This window comes from Pelobates fuscus, chromosome 10 (genome assembly GCF_036172605.1).
Source record: "Pelobates fuscus isolate aPelFus1 chromosome 10, aPelFus1.pri, whole genome shotgun sequence".
In the NCBI taxonomy this organism is placed as follows: domain Eukaryota; kingdom Metazoa; phylum Chordata; class Amphibia; order Anura; family Pelobatidae; genus Pelobates; species Pelobates fuscus.
The window spans coordinates 21385907-21404357 of NC_086326.1; the positions used below are offsets into that span (position 1 = coordinate 21385907).

General features: G+C 38.6%; 1 protein-coding gene across 1 annotated transcript in view; it reads right to left on the reverse strand.

Annotated features, from left to right (window-relative positions):
• PI4K2A (phosphatidylinositol 4-kinase type 2 alpha) overlaps positions 1-18451 on the reverse strand; it is a 29268-nt gene that overhangs the window by 5652 nt on the left and 5165 nt on the right. Inside the window, exons 2-7 of the mRNA XM_063435008.1 lie at positions 11369-11569; positions 7271-7402; positions 6194-6351; positions 5029-5086; positions 1685-1784; positions 626-759 (exon numbers count right to left, since the gene is read on the reverse strand). Coding sequence (XP_063291078.1) covers positions 626-759; positions 1685-1784; positions 5029-5086; positions 6194-6351; positions 7271-7402; positions 11369-11569 — 783 coding nt within the window. The remainder of the gene's footprint in view (positions 1-625; positions 760-1684; positions 1785-5028; positions 5087-6193; positions 6352-7270; positions 7403-11368; positions 11570-18451) is intronic.

Consider the following 18451-nt stretch of genomic DNA (forward strand, 5'->3'; position numbering starts at 1 on the left):
GTTTCGGGCACAGATGTTCCCCTGCAGCCTTGCAAATGAAAATAGTGCAGTTTATAGGAGACAGCACTATTTACATTGTGCATTTTCTACACCAGGCTTCCCCAAACTCTGGTCCTCCAGATGTTGCTGAACTACAATTCCCATAATACTCAGCCTATTTCATTCATAGAATCATGGGAGTTGTAGTTCAGCAACATCTGGAGGGCCGGAGTTGGGGAAGCCTGTTCTACGCCTACTACTGGCTGTCATTCATATCCATGCTGTCACTGTAGCAGAGTTTATTGGGTTTTTACAAATTCATTTTTTGTTACAATTAATTTCAATTTTGAGTGCAAACTCAAGTGTTCTTGTGTTTATCCACTGGACGCAGTGGGCAATGAACAATAAACGAACACTGCAGCATTACTAATAAAAACCTTTTGCGCTCTATTGGTCGCCCATCACAAGCATTCCGTGTGTGCTGATGAGGGTGCCATCTATATACAGAACCAATGTCAGCCAAGTTCTGCATCTCAGTATGTGCGTTTCATAGTGCAATGCAGTACATTGAGACTCCAAACAACATGACCACATCAAAGTACTGAAGTGGTTGTGGTGCTTGGAGTAACCATTTTAGATAGCTTACCTTAAAAAGTTCATAGAGATCTTCCTCTAAATCTTTAACAAAATTGGGATCTGAGATTTTTGGGAGGATGAGATCTTTAATTTCTTGTGAGAAAGGAACTTTGGCTTGTGGTAACCATGCCCAGTAAAACGGATCTGAGGACAAAACATAGTATCAGAAAGTGTGCTGACACAAGTAGGTAAACAAGAGCAAAAAAAAATAAAAAAAATGTATGCTAGGCCCGGTCTTCTCCATCCCAACAATCACCACTTTACAACAACCACATCTTTTTATCCATTCACAATAGAACTGTGAGCTTGGTAATGGCATGGGTTACAGAATGGGCTTCTTTTAATTAAACTATTGGAGCTATTTACAGAGCTGGGAGTTGCAGAGACTTGCAAATATATACACAGAAAAAACACATAACTGAGCATCTTTTTCTAGATTGGCAATTTTTACCAAACATTTGCAAGTCCATTCACAGATTAATGACGTGTGAGTGTCAATATACTAGCCAAACTAATGTATCAGTAGATTTTCTTTTAGTCATCATAAATATTGAACAGCAATGTGAAAATCTATAGCACTGGGGACATAGGGAGGACAAGCAGCAATGGCTGTACTGTACCCATCCGATGCTTCTAAAAGAGCAGCATTGAATCCAGTAATTCTCTATGAGTAGCATGAGCACAATATTTCCAAATTTAAATTACCTTTGATTTTCAAAGGTCTTCTTTAGGAAGAAACTCTTGCGGCCGTCAACTGGGGAACCACTAGACGGGTGGTATGAGGAAAAACTTAAACATTGTTGTTTCTCTGACATGGTAATGTTTTACATTGCCTGAAAAGAGGGACAGCAAATATGCACCAAAACCACAACACTGCCTAAAATGTCCCTTTAGGTGAAACACTTTTCTGGCATTGAAAGGGGCGAGTGTCTTAAAGTTTCCTAAAGTGTTAATTTATGGGTAAAACGCATTACCATTCCAAGGCTACATGATGCCAAACTCTCTGTGGATATACAATAAAAGCCACAACTGAAAAGATAGAATTATTCAGATTACAGTAGAAACTCACATGCTCTCCATGAGTCTGGGTGCTTTAGTGGGAAAGCAAGACCATTGTCTATAGCAGCGATCTTGATGACAGGCTCCCTTACCAAGACCCAGTCGGAGTCCTGAGGAAAGTAAGCAGATCAAAAACAAACTTAAAATCATGTCAAGACTCATAGGTTAATTTAGATGAACAATTACCAGTCAATACAACAAAACAGAAAATTTAAGGTGCATTACTGGGCTCAAACCCTTTATATATAATACATTGTCTCCCCAAAGAATGGTTCTTATCTCTGCATCACAGTGTAGATGTCCAAATACTGCTGCTGGTTAGAGCAGATAGCTACTGCGTTTCACATTGCGTTGGTACTGCTGCTGGCTGAGTCCCAAGCATTTCCTTCCACCAAGCAGCTAATGCAACAGCACTTAAAATGTATTTATCTAGAGCATAGAGACTTGCACAGAATATGCAGTATGTGTACATTGATTTAGGATGATCTGGTAGTAGGTATAATGAGTGGGTGTGCTGCACATTACAGGTGTTAGGTGGTTGCTGCTATGTTTTATACGTGCCATACACACTAATCAGCCACAACATTAAAACTACTGCACAAAATGTTCAGAAATGGCTTGTGGAACATCGCAAAGAGTTCAAGGTGTTGCCATGGCCTCCAAATTCCCCAGATCTCAGTCCGATAGCACATCTGTGGGATGTGCTGGAACCAAAAAATCTGATACATTAAGGCACCATCTCACAACTTGCAAGACTTAAAGGATCTGCTGCTAAAGTCTTGGTGGCAGGTACCACAGGACATGTTTAGAGGTCTTGTGCAGTCCATGCCTCGATGCATCAGAGCTGTTTTGGCAGCAGGAAGGGGCCTACACTATATTAGGCAGGTGGGGTTTTTTTTGTTATTTTATTTGCGCATGAGATGACAGCAAGCTCGCAGTGCCACGACAGCTGCTGCAAGCAGTTTCATATACATTACAGATCGTGACAGGTTAAACAGCGCAGTTTTTTTTTTTTTGTGTGTGAAGATAACAAGCTATAAGACATTCATGGTAAATGTGTGCATGTTAAGAGTGATCTCGCACAATGTTAGAGTGCGGTGTTTACAGATATGCGGGTGCTTGCTTGGGCGATTATATATGATTTCGCGGGATATGCTGCATTGTGGTCGCCATGGTGTGTGCTTTGCTAGTGTGGCAGCATTACCTATGTGAGTATGTGGCTTTAGTGGTACTAGTGAGAGTAGGCTTCTGTGTTGTGCAGGTAAGTTCACAGGCATGTAGCTACAAAAGAAGTGATATGTTAATGAGACTTTTACAGGCTAGGCATATGTTACAACTACCTTTGTCACAGTGGGCTACTTGAGATCTGTGTAGGTTAACGGTCTTATCATTACAGGTGTAATGTGTAAGCTAACATGTTGCAGGGTACATTCTGTCTAGTCATCCTAGGTGGGAACATGTGAACTAAACATAACTGTGTTTAAGTAATAACAATATGGTTACCAACAGTAGGTAAGGTTGTAGTAATAACAGACGAGGTATAATAAACATTAAGAGTTATGAATCATGGAGCAGAGATTTTAAGCTGGTGATAAAAATAAACAAGATGTGTCACTACATCCTCAGATACATGAGGCATGAGTCCACCAGGTGGCAATACGTGGGACAGGTTACGTAATATCGCCAGTGTGACTAAAAAAAAAAACTTGTAGTAAAAATAAAAGTAAATAATGCAAGCCAAATGGGGGCTATGGCTCGCCTGTAGGGAGATTGTCAACCTATGCCTGTGTCAGGCCTCAGTAGTGGATACTTGCTGTGTCCATGACTGGGAGCTGCTTTGGTCATCTGCTTGCTGGGCAGTATGGACTCTTTGGTAAGTATTCTCCGAGGTGCTGTGGGAGCTCCTTGTTTGGTCGCATCCTGAACTCGGGTGCCAGCGCACCAGTGGTTAAGGCTTTTGGTCGTTCCTCTCGCCGGGCCCTTCCCGAGGTCCCTGGGTGATGTTCACCATTCTGGTGAGTCTTGTTGTCGCAGGCTGGGGTTCGGGGGCTGGTGAGGTTAGCGTGGAGGTTGGAAGTCTCCGTGCGGTAGACAGCTTAGGTATGCTGGCTGGTCTCGCCCCGGTGTGAGCGGGAGTGAACGCTGTCGCCCGCGGGACATGTTGCCTTTTCCCTCCCTCGTGTTTGTCGATGCCGTCGGAAGGCCGCCCCAGCGGTGCCTGGCGGGGATCCACACAGGTGTCGCCGGGTTGCTGGGCGAATCCATGCCGCCGCCAGTCTCCTCGCTCGCCGGAAGGCATGACCGTTGGCACTGAGCTTCGTCCAGAGGCTCGCGCAGAATTGTTCGAAGAACTTTAAGGTATGCTTGGGTGGCTTCAGACGGGTGCGATGCGTCGCTGGCCGTGCCAGTGGCGCCATCTTGCCTGGGCCCTGGCAGTTTCGTTTCACCGCCGTCTTTGTTGCTTGTTTGCGTAGCTTTGCGGGGGTGGGCACCCCCAGCATGGACCGGGATATCCCCCGCCGGTCCAGAGGGGGGTAGCAGGGCAGCGTGTGGTTCATGCTTAGAAGCGGCTCCCTTGCCGGGCGATCGGCCGCCTCCCCCAGGCTTTAGGCTCCGCTCCTGTTTAGGCCTCATGGCCGGTTCAAGCGCTCGTTTCGCGTTTTGATGCGAGACAGGTACCGGCATGTTCCGTACAGGTTCCTGCACCGATTTCCGGGCACTATGCACTGCTGCCATTCCTCAGTAGAACAGGATTAGTGAGTTTTGCGCTCGCTGGTGCCGGAGCTATCAGGCAGGTGGTTTTAATGTAGTGTCTGATCAGTGTACAACATACAGTATGTATTTAGGCTATCCTGTTTCCTTTTCTTTTGAGTGTCATTCGAGTGCTATATGCAATGTATACAGTACTTTGTTAGTTGCATGTAGTACTGATTAATAATTGGTATAATTATGGCACCCGATATCTGTTCAACAAGTTTGGTCTGACTCCTAAATCAGGCTAGATTAAAAAAAAAAAAAAAAAAAAGTCCTCACATATATGTATTTCCTATTTAATTTTTTTGTACAACTTTGCAAGGGAACCCAGAGTCTATAACTAACACACACACACACACACACAATCTTTGGACAGTCTCACCCCTTGCTGACAATGCCTACATTTAAAATAGAGGCTGATTTTTTTTGCTTAAGCGATCTCAGTCCGGTCGCCATGTAGTGTGATAAGAAGAGAGATCTAGTGACCAAACTGTCCTAGTTTCAAGGTACTCCTATAATTTAAAAACAATACTGCAGTACAAATATTTATATATCTCAATCAAAATATATCTACCAAAGCATGTGTATATCTATACTCACTCGTGCATTTCCAGTGTCCATTGGACAGTCATACTTTATAAGCCAATTGTCATTACCTCTGTCTGGGGATAGGAAAAAAATGAAAAAATAAAAATAAATAATCACGTTACTGCAACAAGAAATCAACTGCATATAGGTTAAAGAGACTACACCTATTCGTATGGACAATGTGTATATTTAACAGCCAGCAGGGCCAAAAACTGCACTTCGCACATATATCCTCATAGGGACAAATCCATACCTAGTAGTCAAGTATAAAATGAAAGCTTTTTGTTGGGTAAACTGTTAAAAGAATCACTGTTTTTGTCTTCATATTCTCTGCTATATAATGGATTGAAACCATAATATGTATCACTTTATTTTAATACAATGACTTTATATGGTCCCCTGTAATAATGGTAAAAAAAAAATAAAAAATAAAAAAAAAAAAATCACAAAGGGTTATTCACTAAAATGAAAACTGCAGGGAATTCAAAGTGTACTTCACAATTTAGACCAAAGTTGCCAGATTGGTAACAAAATTGACGTGGAGAATTTTTCCAGTTTGGCTACTTTGGCCTACAATTTGAATTCCCAGCAAATCTCATTTTAGTGAAAAATTGCAAATGTGCACGTGAAGGAGTGTGTGTACTGTGGATTCCACTTTTCAAAACATGTATGAAGAAGACTTCTATTAAGATTAAGTATTTATATTTGTTGTAGATTGTGAAAAGGGTATCCACAGATCAAATTATTTTATTTTTATTAACTGTGCTACTTATTTACAAATGTGCATATCACAAGTACAAACAAGTCATAAAATGTAATCCGTAGTTAAATACAAAAATGACTATTTACAGTAAATTTTGCTTCTTGCTCTGGTCAGTGAGATGCACGGATACACACACGTATCCAACAATTGCTTTCATTTAATATTTCTGGATAAGCTTTCCAAATTCTATAATATTTTTGCAAAAACTTATTTTCTTTCCCAAATATTAAAATCTCAAAAATTAGATTGTATCATATCAATAAATATCAAAATATATTTATAAAAAAAAAAAAAAAAAAAGGCAGGCTAGCAGAAGATGCAGATTTTGATACAAATTTAAATTGCCTGGGTAAACAACTTCTGACTAGTAAAAGCTTAAAATAATTCTGTATTAATTGTTACAGTTGTGAATACGTGCCAGTGTTTCGGATGATGTAGTCTAAAACAACCAGCCTTTCAAATTGTAACTGAAGTTGTCGATTAGTGTTTTCAGGAAGAGGCTCTGCTTCAAACCTTCGTAGCCAATAATCTGCATCCTTGTAACCTTTAACAAACAACTGAAAGGAGCCAACCTACAATTTGAAAAGAAAAGAAAACAAAAAAAAGGGAACAGTAAATATGCAGAGTTTATGGGTTTTTTTATGTTGACATTGTAATATCAAAAAGGACACTCCACTACCCAAAATAGAAATAACGGTTTAACAGATATACCCTCAAGGTAACCATGCATTCATTGAATTATGCATTTGTTTGTCATTGGGGTAGATCTAAAAACGGCTTCCAAAAGCTGCAGGTCTCTTGTCTGCAGCCTTTGCAAGTTTCTCCCTTCTAACCCCGCCCATACTTTCTGTGGCTGTCCAATCAGACTTCCAAATGCAGTCCATTGAGAAGTCTGAATTTTGTATCATTTTCTTTTTTGAAACCCTTCAGTAGAATTCAGTGCATACAACACCTTATACACGACGGCAGACAGAATAGAGCATTATCGAAAATATTTTTATACAGTGTGACAAAATGTAAAAACCGCTATCAACAAATTAGATCCATATCATATCATTATATTCATGTTTTGACACAGCTGATTCATAGTACACATTTGTGGTGGGAGAAATGTTCTACATAAGCCCACACACACCTAATGTACCAAAAGTATACCACTTCTCCTGATGAAACACTTACATTCATTATGTAGATAGGATTAAGCTATACACTTATCTGATTTGCATTTTGAGTGCATCTAGTGGATGTGTAAATATATTCCTCTCTGGAGATCTGTAGTGTGCAGCTTTATGCCAAGATTACAGATGTATGAAAGGTTTAATCTTCAAAATTGAATAATAAATCATAGATCCTTAATTACATTTCTCTCAAGAATTTCAGTGCATATGCATATAAAATGTTCAGGAAAACAATTGAATTCACACTTAATTGTAATTACTTAAACAGCTCTGAATTTGTATTCACGCAGTATTACTTTAAAGACTCTCATACCTTGGGAGGCAATCCAATCCTGTTAAACCTTTGACCAACTTTTGGTACCTTTTCCAGTGCCAATCTCTTCCCTCTTGATTTCACCCTGTCGATGGCACTGTAATTAAACGTTTCACTGGAAAGATATACAACCTGCAAACACACCAACACAGGTAATCTTAGAAACCTGGGAATAAACTCATTCAATTCCTTAATTCCTTTTCAGACCTACCTTAATAATATCAGTATGCAAGATAGCAGAGCGAACCTAGTTCTATACTTGTGTGTTTATTATGGAATATACACAATTCTTATGACTTCGCAATACCGAATTATGCATACACACTATTCAAGAACCTACACTTGCATTACAGTTCAAAACACAAAAATTATCTATTATTCAAAATGTGTCAAGGTAATGTTTTAATTGGAGTATTAACCAATTTGACAGACATTATACAGTTACTGATTAGCTCTCTACAGAGCAAAATCCTCAGTTGCTAAATAAGCATGTATCAGTTAATGGACAATGCTACTCAGCACGAATAGAATGTATTACTTGATTTATCATTGTGCCCAGCAGATCCCTATCCGGACTAGTCTGTGAGCTTGTCACTCAAGTAGAATTATCTGGACATTTCTAACAATAGTTGGAGGACAGCTACGAAGACAGTGGTAATTGATTTACTAAACTAGAAAAGGTACAATTTCTGGGGAAATTGTGTGAAGTGTTCTTGCCTCCACCAGTAGTCTACAACTGGAGTGGGCGGAGTAACTGTTATCATTTAAATAGCACATTTAATTGCAATGTTGTTGCACAGTTACATTAAACCATACATTTATAAAAACATTAGCAGGTGTACAAATGGCCCTGTCTATGACATCACTTGCTGCTGCAGCCTTGCACAGGTCAGAGTATTTTGGCTGTTGCTATCTTCAAACGGTCATATTTTAAAAACTATAAATCCTACAGCGAAGAGCTTTATATTGTGAGAATCACAAGACCCAGACCTACATTTTGATGTATAGTATGTCTCTGGAATATTAACAATGAAGGCACAGTCGCAGTTTAGAAATTACCCTTCAAATGTGAGCTTTGCAGAGTGGAGTTTCAATGAATGTCAATGGGTGGCGCGAGTTGCAAACAAATGGTCATATTGTAAAAACTATCAGGACTATGGCTTAGCCGTGGATATTTTTAGTGGCAGCAGGGATAGCTGAACGTTTTGATATAATATTTGTGTAGGTGGGCCTGAAAATGAGGGAGTGTTGGCAGTTTAGAAATCATGTCCTGATTTTTCAGCTTTTGCCAGCTCCCACTCTAGCTTTGCCATTCATTCCTATGGGACAAATTTCGCCACAAGAACGACGATATTCCGAGAACCATTCGGCGAAACGTTCCACAAAGTAATAGCAATCCGATCGGGAACAATATGCACATTTTGGTATATTTTTGTCTATGTAGTGTAAAAACTGTGGGAGGAGTTAGGGTGGCAAATTTGGCTATAATAAGAATAATAAGAACTAGAAAAGCTACAATTTCTGGGGAAATTGTGTGAAGTGTTCTTGCCTCCATCAGTAGTCTACAACTAGAGTGGGCGGAGTAACTGTTAGTATTTATTTATATAGCACATTTAATTGCAATGTTGTTGCCCAAAGTGCTTCACAGTTACATTAAAACATACAGTTATAAAAAATTAGCAGGTGTAAAAGGCTTTGTTTATGACATCACTTGCTGCTGCAGCCTTGCACAGGTCAGAGTATTTTGGCGGTTGCCATCTTCAAACGGTCGTATTTTAAAAACTATAAATCCTACAGTGAAGAGCTTTATATTGTGAGAATTACAAGACCCAGACCTACATTTTGATGTATAGTATGTCTCTGAGATATTAACAAGGAAGGCACAGTCGCAGTTTAGAAATTGCCCTTCAAATGTGAGCTTTGCAGAGTGGCGTTTCAATGAATGTCAATGGACTGCGTGAGTTGCAAACAAATGGTCATATTGCGAAAACAATCAGGACTATGGCTTAGCCGTGGACATTTTTAGTGGCAGCAGGGATAGCTGAACGTTTTGATATAAGATTTGTGTAGGTGGGCTTGAAAATGAGGGAGTAGTGGCAGTTTAGAAATCATGTCCTGATTTTTCAGCTTTTGCCAGCTCCCACTCTAGCTTTGCCATTCATTCCTATGGGACAAATTTCGCCACAAGAACGACGATATTCCGAGAACCATTCAGCGAAACGTTCCACAAAGTAATAGCAACGCGATCGGGAACAATCTGCACGTTTTGGTAAATTTTTGTCTATGTAGTGTAAAAACTGTGGGAGGAGTTAGGGTGGCAAATTTGGCTATAATAAGAATAATAATAATAATATATATGTGAGATAACATTAAGTGGTCTTGCTATGCAAGAACACTTAATAATAATAATAATATATATGTGAGATAACATTAAGTGGTCTTGCTTTGCAAGAACACTTAATTAATAACTTCCCATATAGTTTCCTATTATAGTGTAAAATGCATATATTTTATTCATTTATGACAGCATGCGCGGTTACATACATCTCACAGAGGAGCCTGTGATTGAACCATATCTCTGGCTCAGAGCGCATGGGCCGATGAGGGAGGTGTAGTAGGAATGAGAAAGGTGTTTTTGTTTGTTTGTTTGTTTTTTGTTTTTTAAACTATGTTGTTTCAATGTAGATAGGAGGGAATGCAGAGTGGGTGGGTAAATGGGTGGGAGGGAGAACGAATCTTCATTTTTACATCTGACCTTTTTTTTTAATTTATTTATTTTTAAACACACAGAACTGACATTGGCTGCCTGGACAAAGTTATATGTCACATGTGCTTGGGGTGCAACTATTCCCCAGCACACAATTAACAATATCGCAGGATGTGCAATTTTCAAGATGAATCACTGCAAATACATACTCACTCCTACCAACATGACCATTCAAATCACCAAAGTGGTCATAGTGGCTGGAGTAAGCATTTAAGCATCTGATCTGCAGTATATTGATTAAATATACAACATTTTTTATGCATTTCCCAAAAGGATGAAGAACTAGTGTATGTCTGGTAATCATCTGGTCAGTTATCTGTGGTATGGATATGGAAAGACCACATGAAACAGGTGCCAATGAAGGATACCAAACATTAACATGTAAACAAGTTCATCTCAAAGAAGAAAAATACCCACATTCAACGTTTGCGTTTTGCCTATGAGTTTCATTAACCTTTAATGCACACGGTATCATTTCATGCATCATTAAATGCATCTGAAGGATTTAGCAACTGGCCACACAATCCAGTTCAGTCTGTGCAGACAGGGCTTTGGGAGAGAAACAGCACAGTTTATAACATTGACAGGGAACTAAGAGACACTCAATTCCAAAATAAAGCAATATGGATTTCATTACATTCATTATTGGTATCTCCTAGACCTTGCAAACACATTTGTTAAACATATAAATGCCAAGATCTGATGGCTCTCCTTGAGGCTCATAAATGTATCTTCTCAGTAGCATACAGCAGTGCTTGAAGTCTGGGTCATATGACTGTTCATCAACCTGCCTCGAGTTTACATTAGTAAGTGCCCATGAGTTCAGCAAGTCATGTGATACTGTACTTTCCAACTGCCTTGAGCAATTCAATGCAGAGTGTTTTAATAAAACTTGCATGGGTAGACCACTTGAATGAACAGGTCACATTCCTTAATTGTTTCCAGGAGTGAACAAATAACGTCTAAAACATTTTTTTAACTGTGCACAATTAGATCTATACCTTCAAAAGGACTCCTAAAATGTCAAGCAGTATGCTACTAGCCATGTCTAAAGATTACCTGTAACTGTAAGCCTGGAGGGTTTAGGCTACATTTACAAGGGGTGAATTTTTTCTAGCCAAGACTGAATTTTCACTGCCCTAGAGATAGTTTTATTTCACAAATATTTAGCATTAAGTGTATACTATCCATTATATATACAGTAAATACAGATAAGGCTAATTGGAAATCCATGATTGAGGCCAAAACAGTCAAAATTATTTTCCAAAATATGCAACATTAACTCACCACAATTTTTTAGTATATAAAAATAACAAATTGTACGAGTTTACCTTAGTTCTTGGAACAATGTTAAGCTCTAGTTTTTGGTCCACCAGACTGGCCCCGGCTTCTGATAGATATCCCTGGTTTAAAACTAGACAGTCCCTTCCAAAACAGCACGGGCAGCACAGCTTCTGGAGCCACTTTGTCCATTTCGGGTTAAGCTGTCCGTAAGGTTCCTCATTTTTTGGTTTAAAAACAGCAATGATTTCCTAAAGTAGAAGAAAGTAAAAAAGGGTTAAAAACTTAATTCATGTGGTTGAGTTTAATGCTTATATCCCGGTCATTTTTTTTGAGGGAACCTGGACATGTTGCAACAAACAAATAAGCAAAGAAAATCAAAAGCACTGCGGACCTGTGTGGTGCTAAATGACAATAATTTAAAAAATAAATATATTAATCTATATATTGATACAAAAAGAAGTGTCCGCATTTACAGTAAAATTCTAGGCTTTAGAGCTTCGATAGTGACATCTTCCTTTAAAGCAGCTCTGTGCATCATTTTCAAACACCTCCAAATCGCTGCTGGGGTACGATGGGGGAATGACAAGCTTGACAAAAGGGAAAAAATACTGAGACAAAGTAATCAGTATAGCTTTGGAGTGGGTTGGAATTTCAGTAAAATTCCAAAACAGTCAGGGTGAGTATTTCACAAAGATTTTATCTTCATTTTGGATACTGGTAAAACAGGGCCTCTAACTTTCTATTACAGTGCAGCACTTAACCCCTACACAGTTGTAGTTGAGACTTCTATGGTAGACCGAAAAAAAAAAGCTAAAATTCACAAGAATCGTTCATGTGCATCATTCACAGCTGTATAATGGAGGTATCAAACTGAACCCTGAAGGTTAGGGAGCAACCCTTTTATTTCAAACTGAGATTTTTCTTATTGCAGCATACAACTACTACATACTAAGCAGCAGCACTTTTCATATACCACACAACTGCATAAAGTGTTGCAACCCGAGCTATAACTACAGTATATAAAATAGCATCTTCCCTAGTCAGATACACGGTTGCAATCTCTAAAACAAAAAGGTCTACAAAGTCTACTGTAAATCAGATTCCATTCTGCCAGATCTGACAACTAAAAAAATACAATAAAACATTTACCAGGAAATGATCAGGGATAGCCATGGTGGAAATGTAGCAGAGTTAGATTTTTAGTATAGTATTTGGTCAATGTTAAATTCCTTTGCCAATTATCCAGCTAAATCCAGCTAATTGTAGAATGACTACATTTCATTAACACGTTCCTCTTACAGAATAATGGCAGTCACGTACCAGATCAACATCACATATATGTGGAATGTGTCAGAAGAAACCTTAATTTATTGAAGTAGATTTCTGAAAATAAACACGAGGCATACTTGCACAACATCAAATAGGTGTTTTTCACTTTTACAAATATAGAATGAACATTTAGAATACAGTATGTGCCGGGCAATCAATAGGATAACAGGAATAAATCAAATGTATAAGGACTGATCTGTACTCTCTAAAGCTGGGATGCAAGCCAGAAAAATAGGCTTGGTAACTTGTTAAACCTATCACAACAACGCTTACATAGAAATATAACAACATCCAAACCAATTGTTGGCTAATCCTGAGAACCTCAGCCCACAATCGATTTAGATAGCAATTTAACATTTTATATGGATGCAACGGACACAGACCTATAGTATGAATTATTTGTACACCCTCAAAGTGCTGGAAATAGCACCGAGCTGCAAGTTTATCATCACTGACACACACTTGTTACAGACAATGGAGATATGTTAATGGAATATTTAAGATAATGTGATCAAGTGCTTCTCATATGATTGTGATATTTGTTCTCATGAACACGGGATTTCATAGCAGAAAACGAGCATTCGTCATGTAGACAAGTGTGCTAGCGTTACTTCAAGATATGTTTGTAAATATCTTTGTAAATGCTATAGCAATGCAAGTTTAAATATAGCACAGATTCATTTAACCAATAATACAAAGTGTAATATGCAATTTAACAAACAATATGATTTAAAAAACATTTTTTATATAAATGTAGCTTTGTGTTTTAGCACATACAGTTGGTAAAACCAACGATAGCGTGCTGTAGTGGTTATGGCGCAAAGAATCTCTGGGTATCATCCACCAGTAAACCATCAAACCATTTGCATATGTTATGACACTTACCTTGGTGTGGTGAAAGCAAATCTGGAGATGTCACACTATACAGCCATACTGCCCATCACTGCTTGAGAACTTGCCCAATGCTGGGCTTAAAGTGGCATGTAGTGAAAGATGCAAAAATAAATAAAAAAAAAACTTTACTTGTCTGGAATCAAAAGGCGAGCGAAGCTCCCGTCGCTCACTTCCACAACCCCTTCTGACATCAGAGAAGCCTGTGATTGGACCGTTTTTACAGTTTAGAGCACATATGCGCAATCTGAGTTGGCGTGGGAAGGATAAAATGGAGGGCAGGGAATTTCAATATTTATTAAAAATAAATAAAATCCTACACAATTAGCAGGTGGAGGCACGGGAACACTGTCTTCCCTTTGCAGGCGCTCGGCCTGCATGGGAGGATATCATATAAGCAGGTTGTAGTGGTTACGGTGTTTGGAGTGGTCTTAATGGTTTATTTCATGTTCTGGGTGCTGAGATCTAATCTAGCACGAGAGAGAACGTGCAGGGCTTTTTTTCCAACGATAAAAGACAAGTATTAAATTAAAGCACACCCTTATTTCCCTCAATTCCAAACCGAACATGATTTAAACATGCTCATGGCTTGCATTTGCTTTAACCCCTTAAGGACCAAACTTCTGGAATAAAAGGGAATCATGACATGTCACACGTCATGTGTCCTTAAGGGGTTAAAGGGACACTATAGTCACCAAAACAACCTTAGCTTAATGAAGCAGTTTTAATGTATAGATCATGATCCTGCAGTCTCACTGCTCAATTCTCTGCAATTTAGTAATTGAATCCCATTTGTCTCTGTCCATGCAGCCCTAGCCACACCTGCCCTGGCTGTGATTTGCACACCATGCATGGAAAAAAAAAAAAAAAAAAAGGTTTTACTTTCAATTAGATGTAACTTACTTTAAAATGTCTTATTGCCTGCTCTCTAAAGTGAACATTAAATCATACACAGGAGCAGCTTCTGTGGGGTCTAGCAAGCTATCAACAGTTAAGGGGATAATACATTTTAAATTAAATAGAATTTGCAAAGAGGGAAGTATAAACATTAACTGACGCTTTACAGGAAATGTTTTGGAAGGCTGTGCAAGTCACATGCAGAGAGGTGTGACTAGGGTACATAAAGTGATTTAACTCCTAAATGGCAGAGAATTGAGCAGTGACACTGCAGGAAAATGATAAATACACCAAAACTGCTTTAATAAACTAAAGTTGTTTTGGTGACTATAGTGTCCCTTCAAGTTAAAGGCAGAAAAGCCTAGACACTGGGTAACAGTAGAACTATGAGCAAAAGGGGGAATATCTAAATATATGAAATTAAAGTTTAACTGTTGAGTGTCACCTATATATCATAAGTCACACTGTCCATACACAATAGATAGTGTGAAGATGGGGAGCTGTGCCTGGAGGAACCCAGAAGTCGAACCGTACAATAGGGAGGCACCAGGGCACTCATGATGTCATAAATACCACTTTGAGCTGTAGTTGCTATGGTACCTACTTTATACTGGGCTTGGTGAAAAGTTTACCATGAGCACAATAATTCCATGAAATCCAGTTTGGGACAGTTTTATCAGAATTCTCAGCTTGATATGTAAATGTGCACAAGCAGGAAGCATGTATCAGATATTATCCTACATTTTACTTATTTCAACGGAGAACAGTTTAAAAAAAACAGCTTTTTAAACACAAGAATGAGTTATGAACAATAACTATTTTTTTTTTTTTAACCCCTTAAGGACACATGACGTGTGTGACACGTCATGATTCCATTTTATTCCAGAAGTTTGGTCCTTAAGGGGTTAAATATATGTATATATATTTTGTAATCTAAGTAAGATGCCAATTAAGGTAACACTATGAAACAAGAAGCAAGTAAGGTGAGTATTAAGATGGGAACCCGATCTGGAGAAAGTAAGACAGGAAGGGAATTTTTTCAGAGTCACTCAAATTACAAGAGAGTGAACTTGGATTTACAGTTAAAATAAATAAACAGTTAAATGCAATGATGCAGATTATAGATTCATAGCATTATCCTCTATAAATAACGGCTCTTAGAGGTATCCATGTGTAAGGTTTGCAAATGTCTGGGGGTCTATTAATGGTGATACCCCCAAAATATATTGTACATATTTTAACTTATTTTATTTTAAGTGACACACTCAAACCTGCATTAATTGAAAAAGGATATTGTTCTCTTTCAAACAGGGACGATTTAAGGTCTATAGCCCACTTGCTTCTGATTTCTCCAATGTAGTGCTGGCAAGACGCGCTTCGTGAAAAAAGCACTTTGCACATTTTGGTATTTCTTTTTTGTCAAGATATTGTCGCACGTCTCCCTTTTTGATGACAAAGTGTTCCACCCCTCAAACACATAAAACACTTGGATTAGAAAGCGCAGTAAAGTGTGAGGACTTGCCAAAAAAAAAAAAGCTATCTTCACTCAAAGGGTTAATAATGTAAAATGTTTAGACTAAGACTAACAAAAGTGCATAGGAGCAGATCAGTGACTTGAATAGAACATCAAAATGCCTGTAAAATATTTTTTTTAAAAAAAGTCAGTTAAAAAAAACTACAGTGCATCTGCACTAAAAAAAGGAACTGATTTAGCAACAAAGCAAAAAACTATACATAATTTAGGCTAGGACATGAATCATGCTCCTGCACTTCGCATAACTAAATTTGCTACTAACGTGCCAGGATGTCTGTCTCAATGGTTTACCGTATTCAGAAATCCTTATTTTTCAATGTTATACACAATTCTTTCTAAATCTATGAATGCAGATATGCCACTAAACAGGAAGAGTCTTTGCCTATTACATATCTTGGCATACCTGCATTGTGTGCAATGGATGGGGTGGTATATCGATCTGTAGCTGTCCATTGCCAGCAATACCATTTGAGGACCTTATTTAGCATATGCCGCTTCATTTACCAAGAGAATCCATGATTCAAGTACTTTCACACATTCACAACAGTACACTTAGGAAGTATAATCCCCAAGGACCTAGGATCTTATTAATAACTTATGGTGGGCGGGTTGCATTGTGTTAATGAGAGCTCGGCATTACCATAAGACTAAGTGTTCACTGATTTCCTATTATAACTTTTGAGTTTGAAGAAAAAAAAAAAAAAGTTTGATGAAGTTGAAAAATTCTAATGCAGACACCATGATCATTTCATGGCAGAATGACATTAATATTGTGGAAAAAAACTGCCACCAGAGGTAGTCTCTTGCTCTTTATAATTAAGATCGGAGTACAGGAACAAAAATTGTTTAGACTAGCCGGCTATGAAACAGTTAATAAAAGCTTTCTGATTCTCTCTCCAACTGCTTAACATCCTTCTTTTCTGAAGAGGCTGTGTGGCATGTCCCCCTTGCTGCAACACTCACACTACCTCTTTCTCTGTCCCAGGCTGCCTGCTAGTTAGAAGGATGGAGAATGGGGACAAGTAAATACTTGGGAGAGAGGATTCAGAGTTTTGTGATTAGTTAGCGAGAGGAGTGAGAGCTGTGGGGCTTGTAAGCTGGAAAGGTAGACTGGCATAAGGTACCGTATGTCTATTCTCACAAATGCATCCTGAGAGTTTCCCTTTAGCACTACCTTCTCCTCTTGGGGATGTATGGCGGTTATAGTGCTATAAAAAAAAAATCAATATATTATATATAAAAAACCTTAATAATAATAATAATAATAATAAGACTCAATAGGCTAATAATTAAACAATTCTTAAGCACCTGCTTTTGGTGTAAAGTGAACTTATTTTCAGCTCCTGCAATGAGTTCTCACTAAATCAAGAAGTAATTCTGCCAACCAAATTAATTAACATACTATAGCATTGCCAAGCTAATCCCAAATAACACACAATTGATCCAAGGGTTTCTTGAAGAAATAGTAGAAATCGAACAGCTGAACAATTTTGTTTTCAGTTAGAATTTAGGAATGCAGATAAAATCATATTTTCCACTAATGATAACTGCATGTCATGTGAACTTGCATCACATTTGTTCCATTAGAGAAGAACTGAGCTAACCATGTCAATCTATTCAGCATTCTATGACGATCACTGAGCATTTACCATCAGATAGCCAAACTGCAAGTTGGGACCAAGTAGAACCCCTATGTATACACCCTATGAACCGATCCGTATGGTCAGCTCAACACATAGTGTAAAAGGAGTACCGGTACCCTAAGGGCCAACTATTGCACCTGAAAAACAACTACAATTCACTTTATTTTCTGTCATGTATTCAGATTTTTCCAAAACTCGTGCAACATAATCTGCTGGAGTACAATATGAGTTGTGATTCAAAACGGTTGCTCATTTCTGTCCAGATTGTAGGTTAACAGCTGAAATTATGACAATGTAATACTTAGAACAGATCTGGAACAGGGACTGTATTTTCAAGAATGTTTTATTTGACGTACTGAGATGCTCATTAAGTATTCAATCAACACATTAAAACATATACAGCGCTACGGAATCTGATGCCACTATATAAATAATAAAATAATAATATATTAAAGAGCCAAAAGAAACTCATCACCTGCTGTTTTGCTAGATTCTGATTCTAAACAGACACTGGAAATACTAAAAATACTATTTCAAATACTAAATGGAAATGTCTTTTATTCAGGCTGATCTAGTGAGGTGCATACACCTTCTTAAAAGGAAATCTCCAGTGCCAGGAAAACAATCCGTTTTCCTGGCACTGGAGGGTCCCTCTCCCTCCCACCCCCCAATACCCGGTTACTGAAGGGGTGAAAACCCCTTCAGTCACTTACCTCAGGCAGCGACATGTCCCACGAGACTGATCCCGCCCACCGGCCGAGGAGTCCCAATGCCGCGCATGCGCATTGGCGCACCCCATAGGAAAGCATTGAAAATGAATTTCAATGCTTCCCTAT